Source organism: Octopus bimaculoides, chromosome 11 (assembly GCF_046866305.1).
Source record: "Octopus bimaculoides isolate indiv1 chromosome 11, ASM4686630v1, whole genome shotgun sequence".
Classification (NCBI taxonomy): Eukaryota; Metazoa; Mollusca; class Cephalopoda; order Octopoda; family Octopodidae; genus Octopus; species Octopus bimaculoides.
Window position 1 is genome coordinate 36,549,025 of NC_142938.1, and position 24,716 is coordinate 36,573,740.

General features: G+C 41.0%; 1 protein-coding gene across 1 annotated transcript in view; it reads left to right on the top strand.

Moving 5' to 3' along the window:
* The window catches only part of LOC106876981 (ribosome quality control complex subunit NEMF), a 119,267-nt gene extending 114,424 nt beyond the window's left edge, over positions 1-4,843 (top strand). The window contains exons 33-34 of the mRNA XM_089359819.1: positions 1,326-1,405; positions 4,553-4,843. Coding sequence (XP_089215945.1) covers positions 1,326-1,405; positions 4,553-4,633 — 161 coding nt within the window. The 3' untranslated portion in view covers positions 4,634-4,843. The remainder of the gene's footprint in view (positions 1-1,325; positions 1,406-4,552) is intronic.
* The last annotated feature ends 19,873 nt before the right edge of the window (positions 4,844-24,716 follow it).

Here is a 24,716-nt window from a genome sequence, read left to right on the forward strand (position 1 = left end):
CAGTCCAATGAAAGACAATCTTTGGAGATGACAATTTGATGACACAGATGAGGTGAAAGAAGCTGGTTATGACAGTGCACACCTAAATTTTTTTCAAAGCAGATTCAAGAGTTGGATTCAATGATAGTGCAAATGCATCGCTTGTAATGGAGGTTATGTTGAGTAGTACCTTTGTATAAAGGAAGAGCTACTCTCCCAACGTGTACAATTTGAATGACTTATGTCAGTTAATAAAAAAGTTATGCCCGCTTTTGCATTACTTCCAGACTAATTATCACATGAAATATATATCATCTTCATCATTAATTAACATCATTAGATGGTTGTGGTCTCACGTGGTGAAACCATCTAATAACGACTCTGTTCAGAAAGCTGGAATAGAAGATCTCATTCGAAGAAAGAACACTGTACAATGAATATTCACAAAACCAAGCTGTAGTTTTTGAATGCTTTTACTCCAGGTCACATATATGCACAAGTTGAATAAATCACAAAGGATATTTACAAATGAAAGGCCATGTTCAGCGTCTGTGTATCATATGTTATAGCTGCTTAAAGACGATTAGCTGTTGCATGCCTCAGGCAATAGCTAAGGTCACATCCTCATACGCTGCTGGTTCCGGTGACAAGAAAGAAAGATCAAGTGCCAGAATCTCAAAGTTTCATGTTGTTCCATCTAGTGACAAGCTATTTAGACAGCTATCATCAGGGGAGGTAACTGCACCTACAGGGTACTGTAGGGTACAGGGCATTGTACTGACTGCGCTAACCTTAGTGAATTTGAATTCTTTTGCCATAGATAGAATAGTTAAGCTGAACTGAGAGATCTTGCTGTAAAGGTTGGTTAATATTTGATGCAGATCTCAAGTGGTGAGCTGGCCGAATCATTAGCACACTGGGCAAAATGATTAGTGGTATTTCATCTGACTTTATACTCTGAGTTCAAATGCTGCTGGGGTTGACTTTGCGTTTCATCTTTTGGGATCGATAAGATAAGTATAAGTACCAGTCAACCACTGGAGTTGGTGCTATCAACTCACCCCCACCCCTGAAATTTCAGGCCTTGTACCTTTAGTAGAAAGGAATGTAAAATGCAGATCTGGGATGATATTGAACAAACTCAGGAATCTGATTTTACTGAAGTTTCTTCTCTCAAATAGCTCACTCTATGTGTGTGTACTTATATATGTATACGTGTGTCTGCATGCATATATGTATGCATATTATTGCTATATATTTTTCTGTGAAGAATTGAAAGACTTATGTGAAAGAATTAATATTTATTTTGTTATCATGATTTTCTTTATTATTCCTTCTCACTCTAGCTTCTAAAACTGCCCTTACCATGTTTTCCCAAGACAAAACTGCCTCAAGTCGAGAAAAAGATTTGATAAAGATATTAAAGGTAAGATTCATTGTTGAAATCTATTTCAATATTATATTGATATTACCAAACAACTGTTATTGTTTCCATATTTCCAGTCTGCCAATCACTATTTATGATAGCACCAGTGACAAGGGAGTGTTTCTGTCTGAGTGCAAAGGACTTTAATTTAACAGAAGACATTGTTCAATAAACAGTTCTTTTTGCTGTTGTTTCTAATATTCATTAATGTACATTGGTCAAATATATATGTATGCATGTGCACATGCATGCATACACATGTATGTATTCATATGTATAATATACATATGTTTATATTTGCAAGTTGCGAGTGTATTAGTAGCTCACTGTTGATGTCCATGCTACCTTCCCAGAAGAAGATGCATGTCTTAATGCACAGCTGTTTACAAGATATTGTGGTTGAGTGGGCGCATCACCCATGAGAGAAGATGGTTAAATGTGTCACTGTGTGTTAGAAGAAACACAACAAACAACAGAAATTTCACTAAGAGAGAACAGAAATGTCACTAAGAGCAAGGGAGAGGGTGAAAAGTTACAATATTGGAATTTAAACATTTCAAAAAACAGGACTGTTCTTTATGGAGAAAACTACAAAAAAAGAAAATGGAATTAGTTCAATTTACATACAGAAGACAAAGTTAGTGCCATTTATGCTGCCATTATTGAGTTCCTGAGCCAAATAATTTAAGTCAGTATGGGAATTTGAAAGTAGGGAAAAATATCATCAACAAAAGGAGATAGAGAGCTAGAAGTGAAGGTAAACAAGGATGGGCAATATGTTGCTATGGTTAGGAAAAATAAAAGAAACAACAAAATATCAGAGAGAGAGAGAGAGAGAGAAAGAACAACAAAAATATTACTGAGAGAGGGGGGATGAGAAAGAGGTATAAGGAGAAAGATTACAATATAGGAATTTACACATTTCATAAAAAAAAAAGGTAAATAATAATAATAATAGATGCCTTGATGCAGTACCAGGCAGTGGCTCTCATGGTTTCTGATCTTAACTGATTGAAAGCATTATCATGTACATGTTTTGTCTTGGTATAAAAGATGGGCTACAGCAAATATTCTGCTCAATATCACAGATTTGCTTGTCAGTTGTTTGACCATAACCAGTTGAGCATGCCCCTTGGTGGCTGATGATATGTGCATCTCAGATCATGAGCAGAGGCAGTGGGGAGCATCATAGTTATGTGTTGAGAAGAATTCTTTGGGGTTTGAATAATTCACCTCTGGAAACCTGGGTATCTTCAAGAAAACCTGCTCACCACAACAAAATTGATGTCCTAAAATCAAGGTGTCATATAAAAAGCACTAGTAATGGTGCCATGTAAAAAGCACCTTATATATTTGATATTAGGAAGGGCATCCAACCGAAGAAATCCCGCCAAAACAGACTATGAAACCTGGTGCAGCCCCTGGCTGTGCCATCTTCTGTGAAGCTGTCCAACCCATGCCAGCATGAAAAACAGACATTAAATAATGATGATGATAATGATTCCAGCAAATGAAGATGGCATACCAGTTAGAGGCTACAGATAACAAATGCACAGAGAATGGAAGGAGATAGAACTGTTTGGAATTATAAAACAGAGTATGTAATCAAGCAAAAGCAGCAATATAGAAGAATGAGTGGTTGTTAGAGTTGGAATTAGAAGCTGTCAAAAGAAGTTATGCTGAGCATATGAAAAATGAAAGTAACATAATGGAAGAAATAGATAATTTCTCACAAGAATATATTATTGTGAGTGGTAAAAGAATTGAGATCAGAAAACAATTGAATGATGAAGATCAGATAATAAAAGAGCAGGATTTTGGATCTATTAGGTGCAGAAGAGACTGAATTTATGTGTGACTTCAAGAAGGCTGATCAATGAAGACTAAATCAAGAAACAAGTAAAATCAATAATATATCGAAACAAAGAACATTTCGCAAACAAATAAACTAATCAAGGTTGCAAGTAGGACAGTTGCAAAAAAACGAGAAAAATTGAAGAAGTATGGTGCTGATACAAAAGGACTGAATGCTGTGATTGAAGAGCTGAAGCAGTACATACTTGCCAACAAAGTAAAACTAAGTTTGAGCAACAGATTAAACAATACCAGCAAAACCAATTGTTTGGAATTGACCAAAAATGCTTTTATCAAGAAATTAATGATGAATTAGCATGCAAAAGATTAGTTCCTGTTGTAGATGAAACTTGACAGCTTTGGGGTGAGATATAAAGTAAGCAAGAACAACTTAATACTAGAGCAGAATGGTTCCGCAGTCTGAAGCAAGAAGCTTCTTATTCCCAGCAAGAAGCTATCCTCTTTACAGTATAAAAAAAATATGAGTAAAATGATGAGCAATTGGAAAGCAGTAGGACCTGATGGTGTTCAAGGGGATTTTGGATGAAAGAAAGTCCAGTGGGTGTTATAAATTGTTTGCAGAACAATTTAATACATTGATTGATGGAACAAAAGAAATTCCAGGGTGGTTGACCAAAGGACAAATGCGGTTGTGCTTGAAGGATGTATCAAAAGGAAATGCTGCTGACAATTACAGGCCAATTTCTTGCTTTCCATTAATGTGAAAGTTACTGTCAGGATGGATTGCAGAAGAAATGTACAAATTTCATGATGATAATGACATTTTACCAATGGGACAAAAAAGCTGTTGGAGGAAATGCACAGGTACCAAAGACCAATTATTGATAGATAAAATAGTAATGTAAGATGGTAAGTAATTTTGGTGTTGTGCCAAGTGCACTAGGAATAATTGTTGTCATAGTCTTCTACAGTCTCTTCATCTCTCTGGTTAAGTCCTGAATTTTTTTCAATTTCTTTGGTATCCACTGTGTTATATTGTATTGCAAAATCTATGGTCTTACACTGTTTCTTTTGTCCTCTATATGAGGAAATCCCATAAAATTCTGTAATTCTTATTCTTTATCACAACCTCTGGCTCATGTCCATACCAGTTTTCTGTTATTTCAAAGCCACACACTTGGCTAACATCGCAATGCACTTGGTTACCTGTGCTTACACACTTTTGGTGCTAGCTTATTGCATTCACCATCATCATCACCATCACCATCATTGCTGCTGTTGTTGTTATTATTAATACCGATAATAATATTATTAATAACATTTTTATTTCAGGACTGTGATATTTCTAGAAATATTCCTGGAAAAGTAAAATTAGCAGCTCCAAATTTACAAAAACAGAAGAAACAGAAATAATAGTTCCATTCTGAAAATATTTTGTATGACATTTATGGGACATACAAGAGAAAGATAGATATTAAAAAAAAAAAAAAAAAACAGCAAAGACCTGTTTATGATTCCAATGAAGGTGCTATTGTTGTGTTGTAAAAACAAATACAATAAACTGTTGCTGCTTTTATTTTCTTCAACATTTGTTAATTAAAAATACCTCCCACACCATTTAAATAGTGTTATTGTTATTATTGTTTGTTTTATTTCTTTATTTACCTTTCATATTTATAATTATTGTGTCAAGAAATTGCCTCACCACTGCCACCACCACCGCCAACAACAACAACAACAAGAATTACAGCATACTGGCTAAATTTTCTGACAAGTTACTATCTATTAACTTGAAGTTTTTGTATTCCATCATGTACAGTACAGAATAGTACACAGTCCTTGGCAAAGGCATTTATCTGTTAATAATTCAATCTACTTAGCTGTAAATATATACCACCATGTGTTGAAGTGTACAGTTTGCCATTATAAAGATTGATGGAAGCTTTATTGTACTGATAAGCATTTTATTGTTTAGTCACAGGTCACTCCTGATTAAACAGACATGATTAAAGGTATTCCAGCCATGACCATGCCATCTTCTTTTCAGACATAATGTATCATAGATGACACTACTCAATGTGTCCTTCCAATTTTTGAAAGACAATAGAGTGATTATTTATTTTCTATCATAATTTTTGAACAATACCTATATTGATTATAGGTTTCTACTCGTCACTAGTTCTATGCACTTCTGATGGCAATCAAAGTAGTGTTCCTAAACTCAATATAAAACAAGCTACTTTGTTTGCAAACATTTAGGTTTATATATGCTTTTACACACGCGCACACGCGCGCGCACGCACACACACACACACACACACACACACACAGAGGCTTCTGCACCATTTTCATCCCCCAAATTCCATTGAAGCTATTTCTCAGTCCTAGGTTTATAAAGTGCCATGCAGTGGGATTGAACCAGGGGGCTGCATGGTTGTGAAAGGAACCCTTTAACCCTACAGCCATGCTGAGGGAAATTTAGCTGTTAAATTGATCAACTATGCAGAAGCTCCTTTGTTAACTTGAAATGATTTGCACTATGTTTAATTCCATATATGGTCAAAACCTCCAATAAATCTGTAGCACCTTTTAAGGTCATGGAAATTCAAATAACTCTGGCAACACACTTGATTTTCTGATAAATTGTATCAGATAAAAAAAAAACTCATATATTTTAATTAGTCATTTATATCTACTATATTTTAACACTTACCACATTATATAGAATAATAATAATGATAATATTAATGGTTTCAAATTTTGGCACAGGGCCAGCAGTTGTGGTCGAGGGTGCAAGTTGATTACATTGATCCCAGTGCTTAACTGGTACTTATTTTATTGACCCTGAAAGTATGGAAGGCAAAGTTCAACCGCAGACTGTAAAGTTGGAAGAAATACTGTGAAGCATTTTGTTTGGTTGCTAACTTTTCTGCCTGCTCACTGCCTTGTAATAAAAATCCTTTCTAGTATAGGTACAAGGCTTGAAATTTGTGGGGCAGTGGCTTGTCATTTATATCAACCTCCTAGTAAACAGTGAAGTATCCTCTGGCAAGTAAACGTGAAGTTTATGTATAAATACACTCATGGCTATTCGTCACTGCAATAATGTTAACAAATTTAACAGAGAGAGAGAGAGAGAGAGACTGTGACTGTACAGGTTCAGAGAACTAGTGCAAGATTACCTAGGCAATACTGGAAACCCCAACTTAACTGTTCCTGAAAGGTTCACAACTGTGAGGCATATGTCCTTAACATTAACAAATCAAAAGGCATTGAGAACAGCCTTTAATCAAATAACTCTGACCTTTTTAACAAGTACTCAAGGAAGAGTAGCACTTGGTAATGCTAGAATGAATTATGTCCTGAAGAGAAGGGAAAATGGACAACTTGTCACTATGCGATTCATCAAATAACACAGTGGCTCTAGGGAAGTAAACCTTGAAAAATATAACCGGATATTTTGTGCTTGTGAATAGTAGTAAGCGAGCAATCCAGAGGAACAACTTTGAAAATAAATCAAGCGAATATCAGAAACAACAGATTGAAATCTGGCGCAGCTTAATTACCTCATAAAGAGTCTCTCCGAACCTTAGTTAGTAATCCAATTAGTTGTGTGTTGTACGAGAGTACGACACTCCCTGGCAAGAATGGACTGGACCACTACATATGAATAGTAGTGGTCTGAGTAAGTGAGGAAGTTCGTACTAGTTCCACTATAGTTGGTCCATTTAGATCAATCTAAAGCTTTGGATAGGGTAGACCACTCGTCCTCGAGGCGGCCAGTTTGGCCCGACATTTCATGGCTGAATCAACACTTTATATATCATTTATGGGACGTCCCATATCAACACTTCATATATCAACATCAAGTCGGTAGTTCGGGTGAACGGTTTCTTTTCAGAGCCGTTCAGTATTGTTCGTCAAAGTTGTCCACTCTCGCCTCTGCGAAGATTGGAGGCGAAGAGTGGAGACCCGCAAGATTAAGGGTATGGAAAACAGTCACAGTGTATGCGGACAATGTCCCTGTCCAGGGACCAGGACATACAGAGGGTAGGTGAGGCCCTAATGGATTAGGCGAGACGACCAGATATCGTGCTCATCCATAAAGATGGAAAGAAATGAAGATAATAGATGTTGCAGTACTAGACGATTCGAGGGTGAAATGTAAGGAAACAGAAAAGATTGAGAAGTACCAGCCACTGCAGGTTGAGATAGGAAAGTTATGGGGCATGAGGTAAGTAATGATGATACCGGTGGTAATTGGAGCATTAGGAGCAGTTTCCAAGGGCTTTGAAAAACATATTAAGAATATTGGAGCTGCTCTCAGGCTCGAGGTGATCCAGAAGACAGCATTGTTGGGTACAGCTCGCATTCTAAGGAGAGTATTATCTCTTTGAGTCACAGGAGAAGGCACTACTTGAAACCTTTGGTGATTGGTTGTTGCCTGCTTTCAAGTAAAGAATAACTGGTAATCCGAGAGGTTTTCATAATAATAATAATAAGTACCTTGATGAAGTACCAGGCAGTGGATCTCATGGCTTCTCATCTTAACAGATTGGAAGTGTTATGTACATTGTTTTGTCTTGGCATAAAAGATGGGCTACAGCAAATATTCTGCTCAATACCACAGATTTGCTTATCGGTTGCTTGATCTTAACCAGTTGAGTATTTCCCTTAGTGGCTGACGATATGTGCATTTCTGATCATGAGCAGAAGTAGTGTGGGAGCATCATAGTCATGTGTTGAGAGGAATTTTGGGGGGGTTTGAATAATTCATCTCTGGAAACATGGGTGTTTTGTTCAACATCCTTAAACAAACCTTATTCAAGGACCTTTTGAGTGGGATGGGCTACTCGACCTGAAGAAAAAATTCTAACTGGGCTCCACCTGCAAGGTCATGCGTTGTTAATCTTGATATGAGATCACCATGTCGCGCACATATGGTTGTGCTGCATGTGCCCGGTGTACTCTTATCAGACGGGTAGTCATGATGGGTATAATGGGCTTCGTATATTTTACCCCTGTCACTTTGATGACATACACTGCTCTCTCATCAATGATAATAATAATAATGGTTTCAAATTTTGACACAAGGGCAGCCATTTTGGGAAGGGCTGATACTTATAAAATTTATTTTTAGATAAAAAATGTTGACAATGACTTCAAAGGTGACAGGTGTTAGGTACTAGATATATGCTTGGGACCCAATTTGTTGGTGGAATATAATTAGTAACTGTAGGAGTGTTGTAAAAAGTAGTAGTCTCTGAAGCAAAGAAAAAAAAAGTGAACTGAAAAATAGAAATTAATCTTAATAGAGAATTTAATGGACGATGAGAGAAAAAAGAAGAAAATCCCCCTCTCCCCACCAAAAAGTAATAAAGGAGAAAAATTATTCTAAATTGGAGCTAAAATGTTTTGAATGGGAGAAAAGGAAATAATGATGGTGAAGTAGGGTGGGGTGGAGTGACGGTGGAACATACCAAATATAGAATTCCATGGAAAAAATTTTTCTGAGACAAATCTTTTTTTTTTTTTTTTTTTTTTTTTTGATAAATGTGCTTTAGCTATTTAAATGAAATCTGTCATGCGTGGAGCTAAACAAAGATTTATAGAATCTTAAAATACGTACTTAAAAAGTTGACGTAGAACTACTAATTTTATTAATTTCAAATCTTGTCTATCATGGTACTTGATAAACAGTCTTTAACATATACATACACATATACATATAGGCGCAGGAGTGGCTGTGTGGTAAGTAGCTTGTTTACCAACCACGTGGTTCTGGGTTCACTCCCACTGCGTGGCATCTTGGGCAAGTGTCTTCTACTATAGCCTCGGGCCAACCAAAGCCTTGTAAGTGCATTTGGTAGACGGAAACTGAAAGAAGCCCGTCGTATATATATGTGTGCGCGCGCGTGTATGTTTGTGTTTGTCACTCCACCATCGCTTGACAACAGATGTTGGTGTGTTCATGTCCCTGTAACTTAGCGGTTTGGCAGATAGAATAAGTACTAGGCTTACAAAGAATAAGTACTGGGGTCGATTTGTTCGACTAAAGGCGATGCTCCAGCGTGGCCGCAGTCAAATGACTGAAGCAAATAAAAGAATAAAAAGAATACATACATACATGCAGACTTACATACAGATATATAAATCTACGTTCATTTTTATGCATACGGATGTATATATGATGATACATGATGGCCGTCCACTTGTGACCAAGGAAGACCATTGCCGACCTTCAGGAACATTGTGCGCTCTAGGACTAACTTATATTTTGTATTTGCGGCTCTGTTGGTGGCTAATGAGCCCTGCGCTTGACAAGCATACACGACTGCAAACATTGCAGACCAAGCTTTCCTCATTCACTATACGAGCCGTGCGCTTTCGCGCAGCTCGCTTAAGTTCTTCATGCTGGATACGTGCTCTCTCAAAAGTGTCGATCCCCTCCTTAACCTGCTTCTTCCATCCGTGGCGATGACAGGCATTGTTCTCCCAATCAGTGTCCTGCATATCACAGGCCTTTAATGAGGACTTGACACAGTCCTTAAATCACAGCCTCGGTTTCTGCCGGAGTCTCCTTCCATTCAAAAGTTCTCCATATAACATCTGCTTAAGAATCCTGCTATCCTTCATTCTAATAAGGTGTCCAGTCCAACGTAACCGGTGCTTGTGCACCATTGCCTCAATACTCAAGATATCAGTTGTCCTCAGGATCTCTGTGTCTGGAATTTTTGAGGTCCAGCCACCATTGAAAATGTGTCTGAGACATCTCTGATGAAAGCGTTCAAGGACCCTTACCTGGCGTTTGTACAGAGTCCATGCCTCACATGAGTAGAGGAACGATGTCAGTACACATGCACGGTACACAGCAACTTTTGTTTACCTTGCTATGCCATGCTGGGACCAGACACGAAACTGAAGAGACCGGAAGGAATTAGTTGCTCTCTGCAACCTGAAAGATATTTCCTCATCCAGGGAGCAGGAACGGCTGAGTGTGCTGCCCAAGTAGACAAACTTGTCTACTACCTTCAGAATTGTTCCTTCAACCAAGATAGCTGGTTTCACATATAGATTTCCTGGTGCAGGCTGGAACATTACAACAGTCTTGTCCAGGCTAATGCTAAGTCCAAATGCCTTGCAAGAAGCAGAAATGCAATTCATGAGTATTTGCATGTCATCCACTGTATGAGTAACTAAGTCACAGTCATCTGCATAAAAGAGGTCACGAATAATAGACCGGAGAACCTTTGAATTGGCAGAAAATCGGCGAAGATTAAAGAGGCGGCCAGAAGATCGATATCTGACATATATTCCCAGAGAGCTAACCTTAGCAAAATCATGAGTAAAAGCAGTAGCAAAGTACAAAGAAAAGAGAGTTGGGGCAAGGATGTCACCCTGCTTGACACCATTCTCTACAGGAATGGGTCCCTCCATACCACCACCAACATTGATCGAAGCCTCTATCCCATCATGAAATGTTTTAATTATAGATACAAAGTGATCCGGACATCCAAGTTTGCCAAGTATTTTCCATAGAAAGGCCCTATTTACAGTATCAAAGGCCTTTGTTAAATCAATGAATTCCTGGACAAGATCCATATTCTACTCATAGCACTTCTCCTGCATCTGTCTTGCTGTGAAAATCATATCCATTGTCCCTTTGAGATTCAGATAGGACATCATTTACGAGACACCCATTCAGACGAGTAAGAAGAATATTTGCCAGAACCTTGCCAGCAGCTGATAGTAGAGCAATACCTCTGTAGTTACCACACATTGTTCTGGCTCCTTTTCCTTTATATAGAGGAAGAATAATTACATCCTTCCAGTCCTTAGGGATTGCACCATCCCTCCAGACTGCACTAATAAGTTCATGAAGGGACTGTGTGATGTAATTACCACCAAATCGCAAGACCTCAGCAGAAATTCCATCCTTTCCAGGTGCCCTACCAAGATTCAATTTACTTATGTATGCGCGCGCGCGATATGTATGTATTTATATATATATATATTTTTTTCTTTGTGTTTTATTAAGTTCTTGAGAGAGTTCAAGCCGGTCGCTAACAAAGCGTAAAGACTTTTAGAGTAAAGAGAGTTTCTGGTGTTTGTAAATATGTGACCGAGTTGCTGTGTTGGTTGAACTGTCAATGCATTCCCCCAAGTGTGTGCATCTCGGATGGAGAATTTTTGAGATGCCTAACAAATCTTCACTGTGCCACTAAGCGGTTGGATTTTAAGAATCAGCGTCAGATTCTTTTGCTCTTTTTTCGTGAAACCGAATATTTCTAGGTATTTGTGTAAATTTCTTGGTACCTAACCTAATGCACCTATGATGATAGGTGCACATGAGAATTCATAGTCAGGATACAAGAGCAGTAAGTTCCGCATTAATTCACCATGAATGTTCTCTTTCATCTGGACTTTTGATTGTATGTGTGTATGCATGCATGTGTGTGTGTGTGTGTGTGTGTGTGTGTGTGTGTGTGTGTGTGTGTGTGTGTGTGTGTGTGTGCATGGAACGGAAATAAGCCAAGGAAAATAATTCAGCGTGTGCAGTGACATGTGTTTCAACAATAAAGATAAATAAGGTATATTAAATACCATACAAGTTTAATTTTTGATTGATTGAAATTATCTCCGCTTCAAGAGAAGATAGAACAATCATTTGGTGACTCCAAATGAAGAAATCTAATCTAACAAAGAATTTCTCCAAAATTGACGCCATTAAGGAAATGACTGATACTCTGGAGACAAAAGTACAGTTGTAGACGCGTGTTTCTATCTTAATAGGCGTCATAAGCACAGCAGTTGCTTTACATTATCTCCAGCAAAACGAGATGGTAAAAGACTACTTCGGGAGTGATTGAGTCCTCATTCTTGTCAAAACAATATAAGAGAGAAAGGGGGAGAGAAAAGAGAGAGAAAAAGAGAGAGAGAGAGAGATGGAGAGAGAGAAAGAGAGAGAGATAAATAGAGTTCCTTGGCTATGGCCGACCTATCTGCTTTGCTAGCTTGTTGGTGAGTCCTGAAAGACAAAAGGCCATGAAATTACTCACTGAAAGATAAAAAAAACCCCAACAAACTGTTAAGGCAGTTTCCGATATTTTGGATTTACAACTGGGAGGAGGTATCAGCTGGGAGGAGGTACCAGTTTAGGAGGCAGTACTAGCTGAGGGGAGGTATCCGTTTGGGGTGAGTGGGTGAAGTAGCAGTTATCTTGGGTTTTGCATGTCATTGGATCTTTCTCATTTACAGTAAAGATAATGGTACGTAAGTGCTCACAGTCAGCGAGTTTTAGGACATCTGCGAATTCTGTTGCTGCTGCTCATTAAGAAGTAATCAAAGGGTAATTAAAAGGAAAGATGGTCATAATCGAATTTGATGGATAATCATCAAGTCTATCGATCGGTTTGATTCTCAGTCTGTCTGTCTGTCTGTCTGTTGTTTTATGGTTGTGCGCACGTATGTCCATGTATATGTAACGACTTAATACTCTCTATAATGTCGCTAACCACATCTCACTACTCTGTCAAATTAATTATGATGACGTCATTGACTCGATGAAGAGTTTAGTCATTAGGAGTGACTCAAAAGCATGATCAAAGATTCAGCTGATCGATCTTTTCTCGATATATCATTGGTTGGTGTTTCCTAATGACACTAAATCTTTGAATTGTATTATGAGGCTTCTTTCTGTGCCCGAACAACTACAAATAATGAGAGATATAGCCAGTCTACTAGAGAACTAGACACTGTCTAAATGATTCTATATCTCACATTCTCTCGACAGTTCATACTTCTTTCTTTTCCTCTGTTTTGTAAACTGGCATTCCGTTAGTTGTGACAACGAGGTTTCCAATTGATCCAATCAACGGAACAGCCTGCTCGTGAAATTAGCAAGTAGCTGGGTACTCCACAGACACGTGTTCACTTAACATAGTTCTCAGGGAGATTCAGCATGACACAAAATGCGAAAAGGCTGGCCCTTTGAAATACAAGTACTACTCATTTTTCCCAGCTGAGTGGGCTGGAGCAACATGAAATAAAATATCACACTCAAAGACACAACGCGTCTCCAGGAATTCAACTCACGACCTTTGATCGTGAACCGAATATCCTAAGCGACGCGCCTTCACTTCTATTTTGTATTTATGTCGTACACACACAGACAGACAGACAGACAGACACAGACACAAACACGTACAAACACACACACACACATACACACACAAATGAAAATGAAATCTTTTTCACATTGTTTCAAACAAATCTTCAGAATATTTCTAACGCTCTTTTCTTTGAATGAACAAGTTTACCTAATTTTTATTTCATTCTAATTTTTATTTACCTATCATTCTAATTTTTATTTACCTATCATTCTAATCTTTATTTACCTCTTTGAAATTTCTATCCGATTTAACATTTTATCTCTCATCTGCCACATTTTATTCTTTATAACTCTTACATTACGTTGTTCATCTTTATTTACATCTTTGATCAGTTTTATTTAATAACATTTTCTATCGTCAACGTTTAGTTATATTTCTGTTCCAATCTTTTTCTATACGAGGTCTGATCAATAAATATCCGGACTGTTGCTATAGTAACGAAGCCAAAGCACGCAGAGTAAAGTTGCTTGGCAGAAACTGACCTTGAATTCTGCTGTGAATGCACACTAAATTTTAACGTTCTAGCTCACTTCCGCTGTTTACAGCAGTGCTTGGAAGGAAAGTGTGTAGCGTGTGGTCATCGCATTGACCATGACAGAGAAAGTTAAGTAGAGAATTCGCATCAAATTTCGCCAAAAGCTTGGCAATATCTATTCAGAGGCCTATGCAAAGCTTTCAAAAAGTTTACATCGTTCTCGACAGAGTCAAGGAGATCTTGTGCGACAGAAACCTGAGTGTGTTTTTGGTTAGCTGAAAGCAGTTTTGGCACAAACTTAGTAGACACGCGTCTCATACCCAAATCTTCAGTGATAATGGACTGAACTGAACCGTAACCAATCTGCACATCTGATAACTCACGGATGGTAATTCGACGATTTCCTCTCACAACTGCACGCACATCTGCAATGTTTTTCTCAGTTCTGCTGGTCTCTCAGAACATTCGACAATATCGACATTTTTTCGGTCATCTTGGAAACGTCTGAACCACTCGTACACTTGTGTGTAGCTCATACACTCCTCTCCATACACTTTCTGCGACTTTGTATAGGCCTCGGAGCAGTTATCGCCATGACAACTTTCTCTGTTATGGTCAATGCGACGATCAAACGCTACACTCCTTTCCAAGCACCGCTGTAAACAGCAGAAGTAAGCTAGAACGTTAAAACTTATTGCACATGCACAGCAGAATTCGAGGTCAATCTGTGCCAAGCAGCTTCGCTCTGCGTACTTTTGCTTCGTTACTTTGGCAATAGTCCAGATACTTATTGATAAACTCGTATACGCACAGACACATGTATCTTCATCACACACAAACGTACATACATACAAACGTACGTACATACATACATAAATACATAAATGCATACATGTATATGTCATGCATACATATGTACAACACACACATACATACATGCGTACATATATGCATACGTACATGCATGCATAAAAGCATACACATATACGCATATTCACACATACATACGTACATACACACAGACGTGCATGCATGCATACATACATACGTATATACATATACACACATACATACATACGTATATACATATACACACATACATACATTCATGCATGCATACATATATACATGCATACGTGCATACGTACATGCATGCATATATATACATACACAAATATACAACATACACACACATACATACATGCACACATACATACTTACATGCATACATGTATACAAGCATATATGCATGGATATATACATACACACATACACAAATATACATGCACACATACAAACATACATTCATACATACATACGTGCATAAATACATACATACATACATACATACATGCATACATACATAGAGTGAACAGATGAGATCCAGAGATGCTCAATATCCTGAAGCTGGAGACCGGATCTACCCCATGTTCATTTACTTCCATAACTGGCTGCATATTTTTATGAACTTCATCTGCCATCATTATGAAGAAACTCTGAGCTCCCAGAAACAGCTGTCGAATTTGTAATACCATATCTTCTCCCCTTTAATTTTCTGTCTCTGTGCACTGTGTAAGTTTGCTCTGTTAATATATAAATATATATTTATACTTGAATGTTCATCATCTGAAAATTTTCAGTCTTTGCTCTCTCTCTATTTACCTTTATACGTGTACATATATTTAATTAACCCAAGCTGTTTTATTTGTTTATTTGCATCATGGTCTCCATATCTACTCACCTGGATTCCTCATATAGCAACTCTTTACCCTGTGGAGTGTAAATTCAAATCACACACACACACACACACACACACACACACACACACACACACACACACACACACATACACACACATGCACATAGAGCATGCCTCTGCCTCAATTTAAACCTGGATTCTTTTTATATTTAGAACATTTTTGTAAGCAATAAAACAGAATCTTTCAAATTGAGTGACTTCGTGAAAAATCTAACGGACGGTGTCCAACAACTACACCTCAAATTCTTTGACTGCTGTCGGCAAAAATTCTAACGAATGCAAAATCATTGACTGAAAATCAATCAAGCTTTGATTAAGTTAAATATGGTTTATAAAAAGAATAACAAACAACAGGCAAAGAGAAGTTGAATACAGCTACAAATATCTGGACAGGCCGAGACTCAGCATGCGTTAAGTTAGGCAAAGTTGAATATTAGTCGTTTTTGAACTGAACTGGTCAGCATGAACATTCTGCAACACCCAATGACCAATTTGCTACGAAAACTCGTATTCATTTATCCCCTCATTTTATATCTCGTTTTCATCTACACACAATCACACCACCTGTCCGACAGAATCAGGTCACAGCGTTAATTTTATTTTCCCCATTTTGTCATTGCCTTTTCTCAGAACGGACGTGTTTCGTGTCCAACTTCTTTTACTTCTTTTACTTGTTTCAGTCACTTGACTGTGGCCATGATGGAACACCTTTAGTCGAGGAAATCGACCCCAAGACTTATTCTTTCTAAGCCTAGTACTTATTCTATCGGTTCTTTTGCCGAACTGCTAAGTTACGGAGGCGTAAATACGCCAACATGGGTTGTCTAGCGATGGCGGGGGGACAAACACAGACACACAAATGCATACATATACATACACACACACACACACACACACACACACACACACACACACACACACACACATAATTATAAACATATAGGGATCAGCATGAGTTGCCTCACCAACATACTGAAAATTTAGAAATAGCAGTCAAAGAACTACTGCTATTTCTAAATTTTCAGTACGTTGGTGAGGCAACCCATGCTGATCCCTATATGTTTATAATTATAAATAGTTTTACCGATAAAGGTTTTTTTGCATACTGAACTACTTGGCAAAATTGTTAATTATTAATTTTATTAACTAATTGGCAATTCTCTGCCCTATATCTATCTATCTATCTATCTATCTATCTATCTATCTATCTATCTATCTATCTATCTATCTATCTATCTATCTATCTATCTGACGGACGTGCTGTCACATCGGCTGCAGAGGTAAACGTTTATTTGACCTTTTATTGTCCACATTTTGTTGGAATTTTAAAATATTTTTGTTGCGAAGCACCTAGGCTTCATTTTTGTGTATTTTCAAGGGCAGGAATTGGCCCCCAGGGGCATTTTCGGCCCTAGTAAAATACAAAAATTTCTTTCTCGACATTTGAAAAATATCGAGAAACGTAATTTTGGAATGATTGTCTTGTTCTTTTGATGAGCATTTCCCGAGGCTTCAGATGCCAGAAGAGAAAAAAGAACAGAGTAGCACGTGCTCACACAGTGACAGGAACGCAGTTGCTGCAAACGTCACAAAGACGGCGATTACAGCTACTAACAGCCCTCTCACCACCCCCACCACCACCACCACGACGAAAACTATGAGGAAATCTGGATCAGAGGCGACTGCTACTAACGCAGTCTCTCCATCTACTAACACCAGTGACAACAACATGAAAGTTAACACCGCCACCACCACCATCACCACCACCAGCAACAACAACAACAAAAACAACAACAACAGCAAGGACGCAAAGTTATCGGCCGTCAGCAATGACACCATCACCTGTTCAACAAACTCTGCTGCCACTACCACCACCTTTGAACCAGGCAGTACATACACCAATATAAACAAAAATATTCAAAAGAACATGTCCGCCAGCACAACAAAAACAAATTTCGCAAATGCTCTAAAGGAAAAAAGAACAATAGTGACATTCACACAACAACAAATTAAAGACACAAAATCCCTTCTTACGAAAGAAGGCGATGATGTTAGAATAAACATTCCAAAAGATATTATGGACCCCCCCCCCCCAAAAAAAAAATGCATCATTTATAAACTGGTAAACATAAAAACCAGACGTGTAGAAAATTTTAGCACAGATAAGATCGAAGTTTGTCTTAAACCTGTATGAATTCATCAAAATCATGTCACGTGGGGACGAAAATTTGGAACGGTACAGGTGAGATTCTTAAATGAAAATTTAGCTAAGCAATTTTCGACACTCTCTCTCCGCACAGATAACTTGGTGATGATACCGAGTTATCTAGGACAGAGAGTGACCAAAGTAATTATAAAAAATGTGCCATCGGAAGTGGACACCCAATGGCTGATATCGGCCGTATGCCTCGAAATGGAGGAGGCAAATATTTTGGAGATTACGGTCGTAGAGGAAAAGAACTGGGGAGGGAAAAATCTGGAAATCCTTCTCCACATCACGGAGGAGGCTTCACAGAAAATTCCTCCAAACATTAGACTGGCAGAGGACCACAAGCTGTATGTGGTGGTAGAGGGCAGGCGACCTCGCTGTTACCTATGCAACAGCGAGGCACATCTGAAAAAGGACTGCCCTCTGGCCGCTAAACAAAAACAACAACAACAACAACAACAACAACAACAACAACAACAGAAGCAACTACCAAATACCCCCAACAGAAAAACTTTACTACCAACACCACCAGCAACACAAAAAACAACAATAGAAATATCAGCAATAACCAACCACAACAGAAAAGACAACAGAAACTACAAAAACAGAAGAGAAAAAAAAAGAAAATTCCAAGACTGCCTCTCCCTCCCCCATATCACATACACCACACACAAATAACAAGCAGCCAACACCAACACAAACACTCACAGAAACACACACAGACGCACAAAATTTGCCGTTACCTCTTTCTGACTCCTCAGAACTCTCATCATCGGATGAAGAGAGTGGGGAGGAGTGGAAAATAGCTACGAAAGGAAAGAGGAAGCGCAGTAAGAAGAAAACAAAACAAAATGCAAACACAAACAAAGCAGGGAGATTCACATCTCCCGAAAATACACCTAACACCAATAGTAATATGCAAAAAACAATGCTAACAGCAATAGACAGTACAAACACAGAGTTGATGAATTACATCAACTCTAAAACAAACATCACAAATAAGGACATCAAAACAAACAACCACCCACACACAACACCGCCAAAACACATTAAAATTTATCATGTATCACCAGCATTGCACCACAAAATAAAATCCCTCTACCCCAACTCGGTAGGGGGATGTCAAAAACATTTGTGCAAGAAATTGTACAATAGCCTCCTTGGTGAAAAATCCAAGGAGGAAACAAAACTTGCAAACAGTAAGTAGCTCTCTTTTCCTTTCCTTTTGTGCTTTAAAGCACACGTATAAATAGAATCATGGTGAAGATTGGTTGTGTGAATGTGCGTGGCTTGGGGGTCCCCTTGGAAACAAGGGTACCTCTTAAATGACATCAAGTCACAGAATTTGGATATCATAGCCATTAGTGAGACCAGACTCCATGAACCGCGGGCCCTAAAGTCCATGTTTGGTGGACAGTTTAACATTTATTTTTCTCCCTGTCTGCCGAGGATGGGCGGTAGTGGCACGGCGGTTCTTTTTCGCAAGAGTCTGGATCTCCAAGTAAAGACGATATTTACGGACCCGGAGGGTAGACTGGTTGTCCTAGATGTGGACGGCAGCGATGGAGGCGCTTTTCGGTTGCTGGCAGTTTATGTGCCTCCTTTAACAGGTCGGTCGGACTTCTTTCGACGTCTAGAAGTATTCCTGGGAACGTCTCGTCCCTTACTTTTAGTGGGGGATTGGAATGCTACCTTGGACACGCATCTAGACTACGTGGGGAGTGACAAAACTAGAAGGGGATGCAAAGGCCTCAGAGACCTGCTCAGACGCTTCCAGTTGTCTGACAGGTACCGACTCGACCACCCAAATGTGCCAACGTGGACTTGGAACAACCGCATTGGGTCGTCGAGATCGTATCTAGATAGGATAGTGTGTAGGACAAGAGATAGAGATAGTTTAGGATGTCCACAGTTCCACATAGTCAGCTACACGGATCACAAACTGGAAACTAAACGCGTCTTTCCCGTCGAGACAGGTTTTCAGAGACCGGATTAGCACGTTAGTAAAGAGGGCTTTGATGGGAGCCATCGTCAACAACAAATGGTGGTTTGCCCTCAAGAGAGCAGTAAGGGCGGAAGCAATAAGGTATATCAGGGCACTAGCTGTAGAGAGGAACAGAATAGAGGGGGAGCTAGTGATAAAGTTAGAAGAGGCATTGCGAAGTGGCATCGCATCCGACGTTTTAGCGGCGAGGTTGGCCCTCGACCAACACTTCAATGCTAAACACGAAGGGTGTGCTGTCAGGGCAAGGATGCGTTCTCTGAGGAACGAAGGTGTTGGAGCTGCACGAGAAGCCCGGGTGGCGGAGGCGCAGCGAGGTAACAGAGCCACCATCCGGTCTCTGGTAGACGAACAGGGGCGCGAATTGCTCGAGCCGAGCAAGATGTGCGAGGCGTTTCAGCGGCATTTTGCCCGACTGTTCGGGAGGAGTGGCGAGCGAGAAGGCAGGGTGGACTTTAGTGCCTACCTGCACAGCTTGCCACGACTCTCGGCAAGAGAGGCGGAGTGCTGCGAAGGGGTCATCACGGCGGAGGAGGTGAGGGACGCGATGGCGGGTTGCTCGACGGACAAATCTCCGGGTTTGGATGGTCTGCCCTACGAGCTTTACAACTGTATGCCAGACTTGTTTGGAGAAGTCTTGGCGGCCGTGTACTGCAAATGGCAGCAGAACGGGAGCATTCCCGGTTTTGTGAGCCGAGGAGCGGTAACGCTGCTGAAGAAAGATCCAAACAAGGGGGACGCCATAGATAACTATAGGCCCATCACTCTGCTCAATGCAGACATGAAAATTTTGGCCAAGGTGTTAGCCAAGCGGTTGGCGCTTGTCATCGAGAAACTGGTCGGCACGGAGCAGACGTGCGCCGTGCCGGGCCGGAGCATCCATGACAACCTCCATCTGATGCGCTACATCATAGAGAGGGTAGTTAAGGAACCTGGGATGGGTGGGGCCCTGATCAATTTGGATCAATCCAAAGCTTTCGATAGGGTAGACCATCGATACTTGGAGGCCGTCCTCGAAGCGGCCGGCTTCGGTCTCGTTTTCCGCGGCTGGATGACTGCCTTGTACACAGGCATCCGTTCGGTTGTTCGCGTCAATGGACGTTTATCGGGACCCTTCGACATTGCACGTTCGGTTCGTCAGGGATGCCCCTTGTCGCCGCTCCTGTACGTATTGACTCTCGAGCCACTATTGCAGAAGCTGGCGACGCTGAGGGGCATCCCGCGAGAACTGGGGTGCGGGACGAGCGTGTCGGCATACGCGGACGACGTCACCGTCATAGCGTCTAGCCACGAGCACATCGAGCTTGTCGGCGAGACGCTGAAAGACTACGAAGCGGTGACGGGAGCGAAAATCAACCGGGATAAGTCGGTGGGTTTGCTGCTCAGCACCTGGAGAAGCAAGCCCATACCGTCCGGCAGCGCCTCAGTAGTGGGACGCTGGACGGACGGTCCGGTCAAGTTGCTCGGAGTCTGGTTCGGTCCGGACCTGCAAATGGAGAAGAACTGGGACGAGATAACGAGTAGGGTGGCCACTCTCTGCCAGCAATGGTCCGAGAGGAAGCTATCCCTAAAAGGTCGCGCCTTCACCGAAATGGAGCGCATCCTCTTCCGCTTTTTGTGGAAAGGAAGCGTTCCGATGGTGAGGCGATCCGTTTGTTGCCAACACCCGCTGAAAGGAGGGCTGGGCATGCCGTGGTTGATGATGCGCAGACATGCGCTGAGACTGCGACATCTCCGGCTCTACGTAGACGACGGTGAGCAGGTGTGGTCGCCGTTTGTGCGACGCGCTTTCCCGCAGCTCGTCTCCATGACCGAGCTGCAGTCGTGGATCAAAAAGAGGCCGAGGAATGGTGAATGGCACCGTGAGTGTCGCGTTGCTCTGCAACAACTTTGCCGTTTCGGGTCGACCTTGAGCGGCTGCATCACAACGAAGTCATTCTATAGGGGATTAGTGGAGGGCAGGTACGACGACGATCTCGGGGCGAACCTGGGCGTCAACGAGGAATACCTGACCCGCCTGTTCAGGACGACTTTCGGGTCGGGACCTATGGACAACTTCCAGAGATCCCTGGCCTGGCAGTGCTACCGAGAAGTGCTACCCGTTCGGGATAAGCTCTATAGACACGGCTCGCGAAATGCGGGGCCGACCTGCCCGAGATGCGGTCAGAGCGACGAAACCGTTCTGCACGCACTCGTGCAGTGTCCAACCATTTCGGAGCTGTGGGCTTATGTCGAACGACTGCTGTCACGTGTGGGACGAGTCGGTTTATCAACCGAGTCTATCGTCAATATCGTCACGCCTCATTCCTTTAAACGGGAAGGAAGAGCTGTATTCATCGTACTTGTGGCTATGGCCAAAGAATGCATCTGGTGGACGCGTCTGAAAGGATTAGAGACAAATACTTTCCTCTCTGGTCAATCTCTCATCAACTTTTTCAAGTATCACTTGAAAAGGAAGGTGAGAGTAGAGAGGCAAGTGTTGTCTAGCAAATGTTTCGAAAAAAGATGGATACATGTAGCAAGAATGGCACGTATAAATGACGAAGCCACCTTGACCATGATTCTATAAAACGGTAAACCTAGAGAGTTACTTACTTTTTTCCTTTCGTAAATAAAAGTGTGTAATGTAATTTGTGACATTAAAATGACAGAGGTTACCGTGGTTTTTTCGTAGGTTTTTCTTTCCACGGATAACCTCCCCATTTCTTGGGAATTTTCTGTATTATTTCGTATTTTTTGTAAATACCCCAAACGTTTTGCGATGTTTTTTTTTTTTTCATCGTTGTCCCCACTTTTGTTTTTTTTACTGCTTTGTTTTCGCCCCCCCCCCTCGAAAAGAAAAACTCTACGTTTGTATTTTGTCGCCTCTGTGTTGAGCCCTGTGTGGCTAATAAAGAAACATATCTATCTATCTATCTATATGTCGAGTTAGAATAGAGGCAGCTGATGAATAATTCCAAGTGGCTTTCTGTTTTCCTATGTGTTCGTTCCGTTGTCTGTAGTTCATTGTTCTAACGTCCTGTACCCTGATATGCATCTATATACACATGTAGATGAAAGTATATACATATATGTGTGTATACATGCATATATATTTTTTGTATTATATATATATATATATATATATATATATATATATATATACATACACGACGGGCTTCTTTCAGTTTCCGTCTACCAAATCCACTCAGAAGACTTTGGTCGGCCCGAGGCTATAGTAGAAGACACTTGCCCGAGGTGCTACGCAGTGGGACTGAACCCAGAACCATGTGATTAGGAAGAAAGCTTCTTTATTTCATTAAAATTCGCCATTGGAGGCGTTACAGAGAGGGGACAAACAAGGACAGACAAACATAAGGGGGAAGAAGCTTAAACGCTTTTAAAAAAAATTTTACAAGTTACGAATAGATTAAAATATGATTGAAATTGATTTAAAAATTAATTTTAAAATATTACACAAGAAATCACTGCGCTTCGCAATGAGGTAGCTAGAAGGAAGGCAACCGACCATCCTGGTAGAACCTTTGCTTCCCAAATTGACCTAGCTTATTTGGTGCCAATCTCACTCAGCTTGCGCTCCACAGACTTCCATCTTTTCGTAAACATATTCCGTGACAGGCACTTTCTCTCCAGCCTGATCTTACTACTGAGGTGGTAACTAAAAAAGTTAACCAACCCCTGGCCGGAGACAAAGGTACCTGTCACTATACCTTTCACACGCGTCTTCCATACTGTTTCTTTCAGTATGGCTACTACGCAGAAAAAACAGGCCTTCCTTTCCCTGTTAAGGAAAGGAGGTGGTACAGTCTCGATGATAGACTCAGCTGATAGCTGTACTCTTCCTATCACTGACAACAGTTGTTCTGCAAAGGCTATCAGTCCCGACAACTCCGAACAGCCCACAAATGCGTGCAAGACGGTTTCCCTATCTTGCCCACATCTCGGGCATGTCGGCGAGACGGCACTTCCGTGCCTTGACAGCTTGTCGCGAACAGGTAACGCCGCTCGGAAACATTGCCAAGCCAGGGATTTCTGGTAATTATCCAGATACCCCGGCCCGAACGTTCTCCTAAATAGGCTGACCGACTGACTTTCATCGTAGCCTGGGGTCTCCCCTAAGGCGTCTTCTGACATAGATTCCACTAACCCGCTATAAAAATCCGCGGCGGAACTCCTGCTGCCGGCATTGCCCGCCCGAGAGAGTAGCTGGAGCGCCTGGCGGCACTCCAGATGCCAGTCTCCCAGCTTAGGTCTCTGCTTAATCCATGTACCAATGTCCGTTAAGGACACTAACTTGGGAAGGAAGAACCGAACGTGCGGTGACCACACCTGTTCTCCATCCAGGTAAAGCCAGAGGTGCCTCAACCTTAACGCGAATTTTCGCATCCTCAGCCAAGGCATCCCTAGCCCACCTTTTAGCGGTTTCTGGCAGCAGACAGAGCGCTTTACAAGTGGTTTTTCTCCTTTCCACAAAAAGCGGAAAAGGATTCTCTCCAGCTTGTTCAGCCATAAATCGGGGCAAGGCACCACGGTCAGGCGGTAGGTAATTACTGATGCTATAAACATCTGCACCACCTCCGCCCTTCCTAGCAATGATAACGCCCGCCCAGACCATGTCTGGGTTAGAACGGTCACCTTGCTGGCCACCTCACTCCAATTTTTCTCTATCTGGAGGTCTGGACCTATCCAGACTCCGAGCAACTTAACAGGACCTTGCGTCCAACGCCCCACGACGTTATTGGACGCCATCGACTTGCCCCTCCAGGTGCCGAGTTGCAAACCGACCGACTTGTCCTTGTTAACCTTTGCTCCTGCCACCGCCTCGTAACTTTTGATGGCCTTTTCCACCACTGGAATCTGGCCCTCATCCGCCACGATG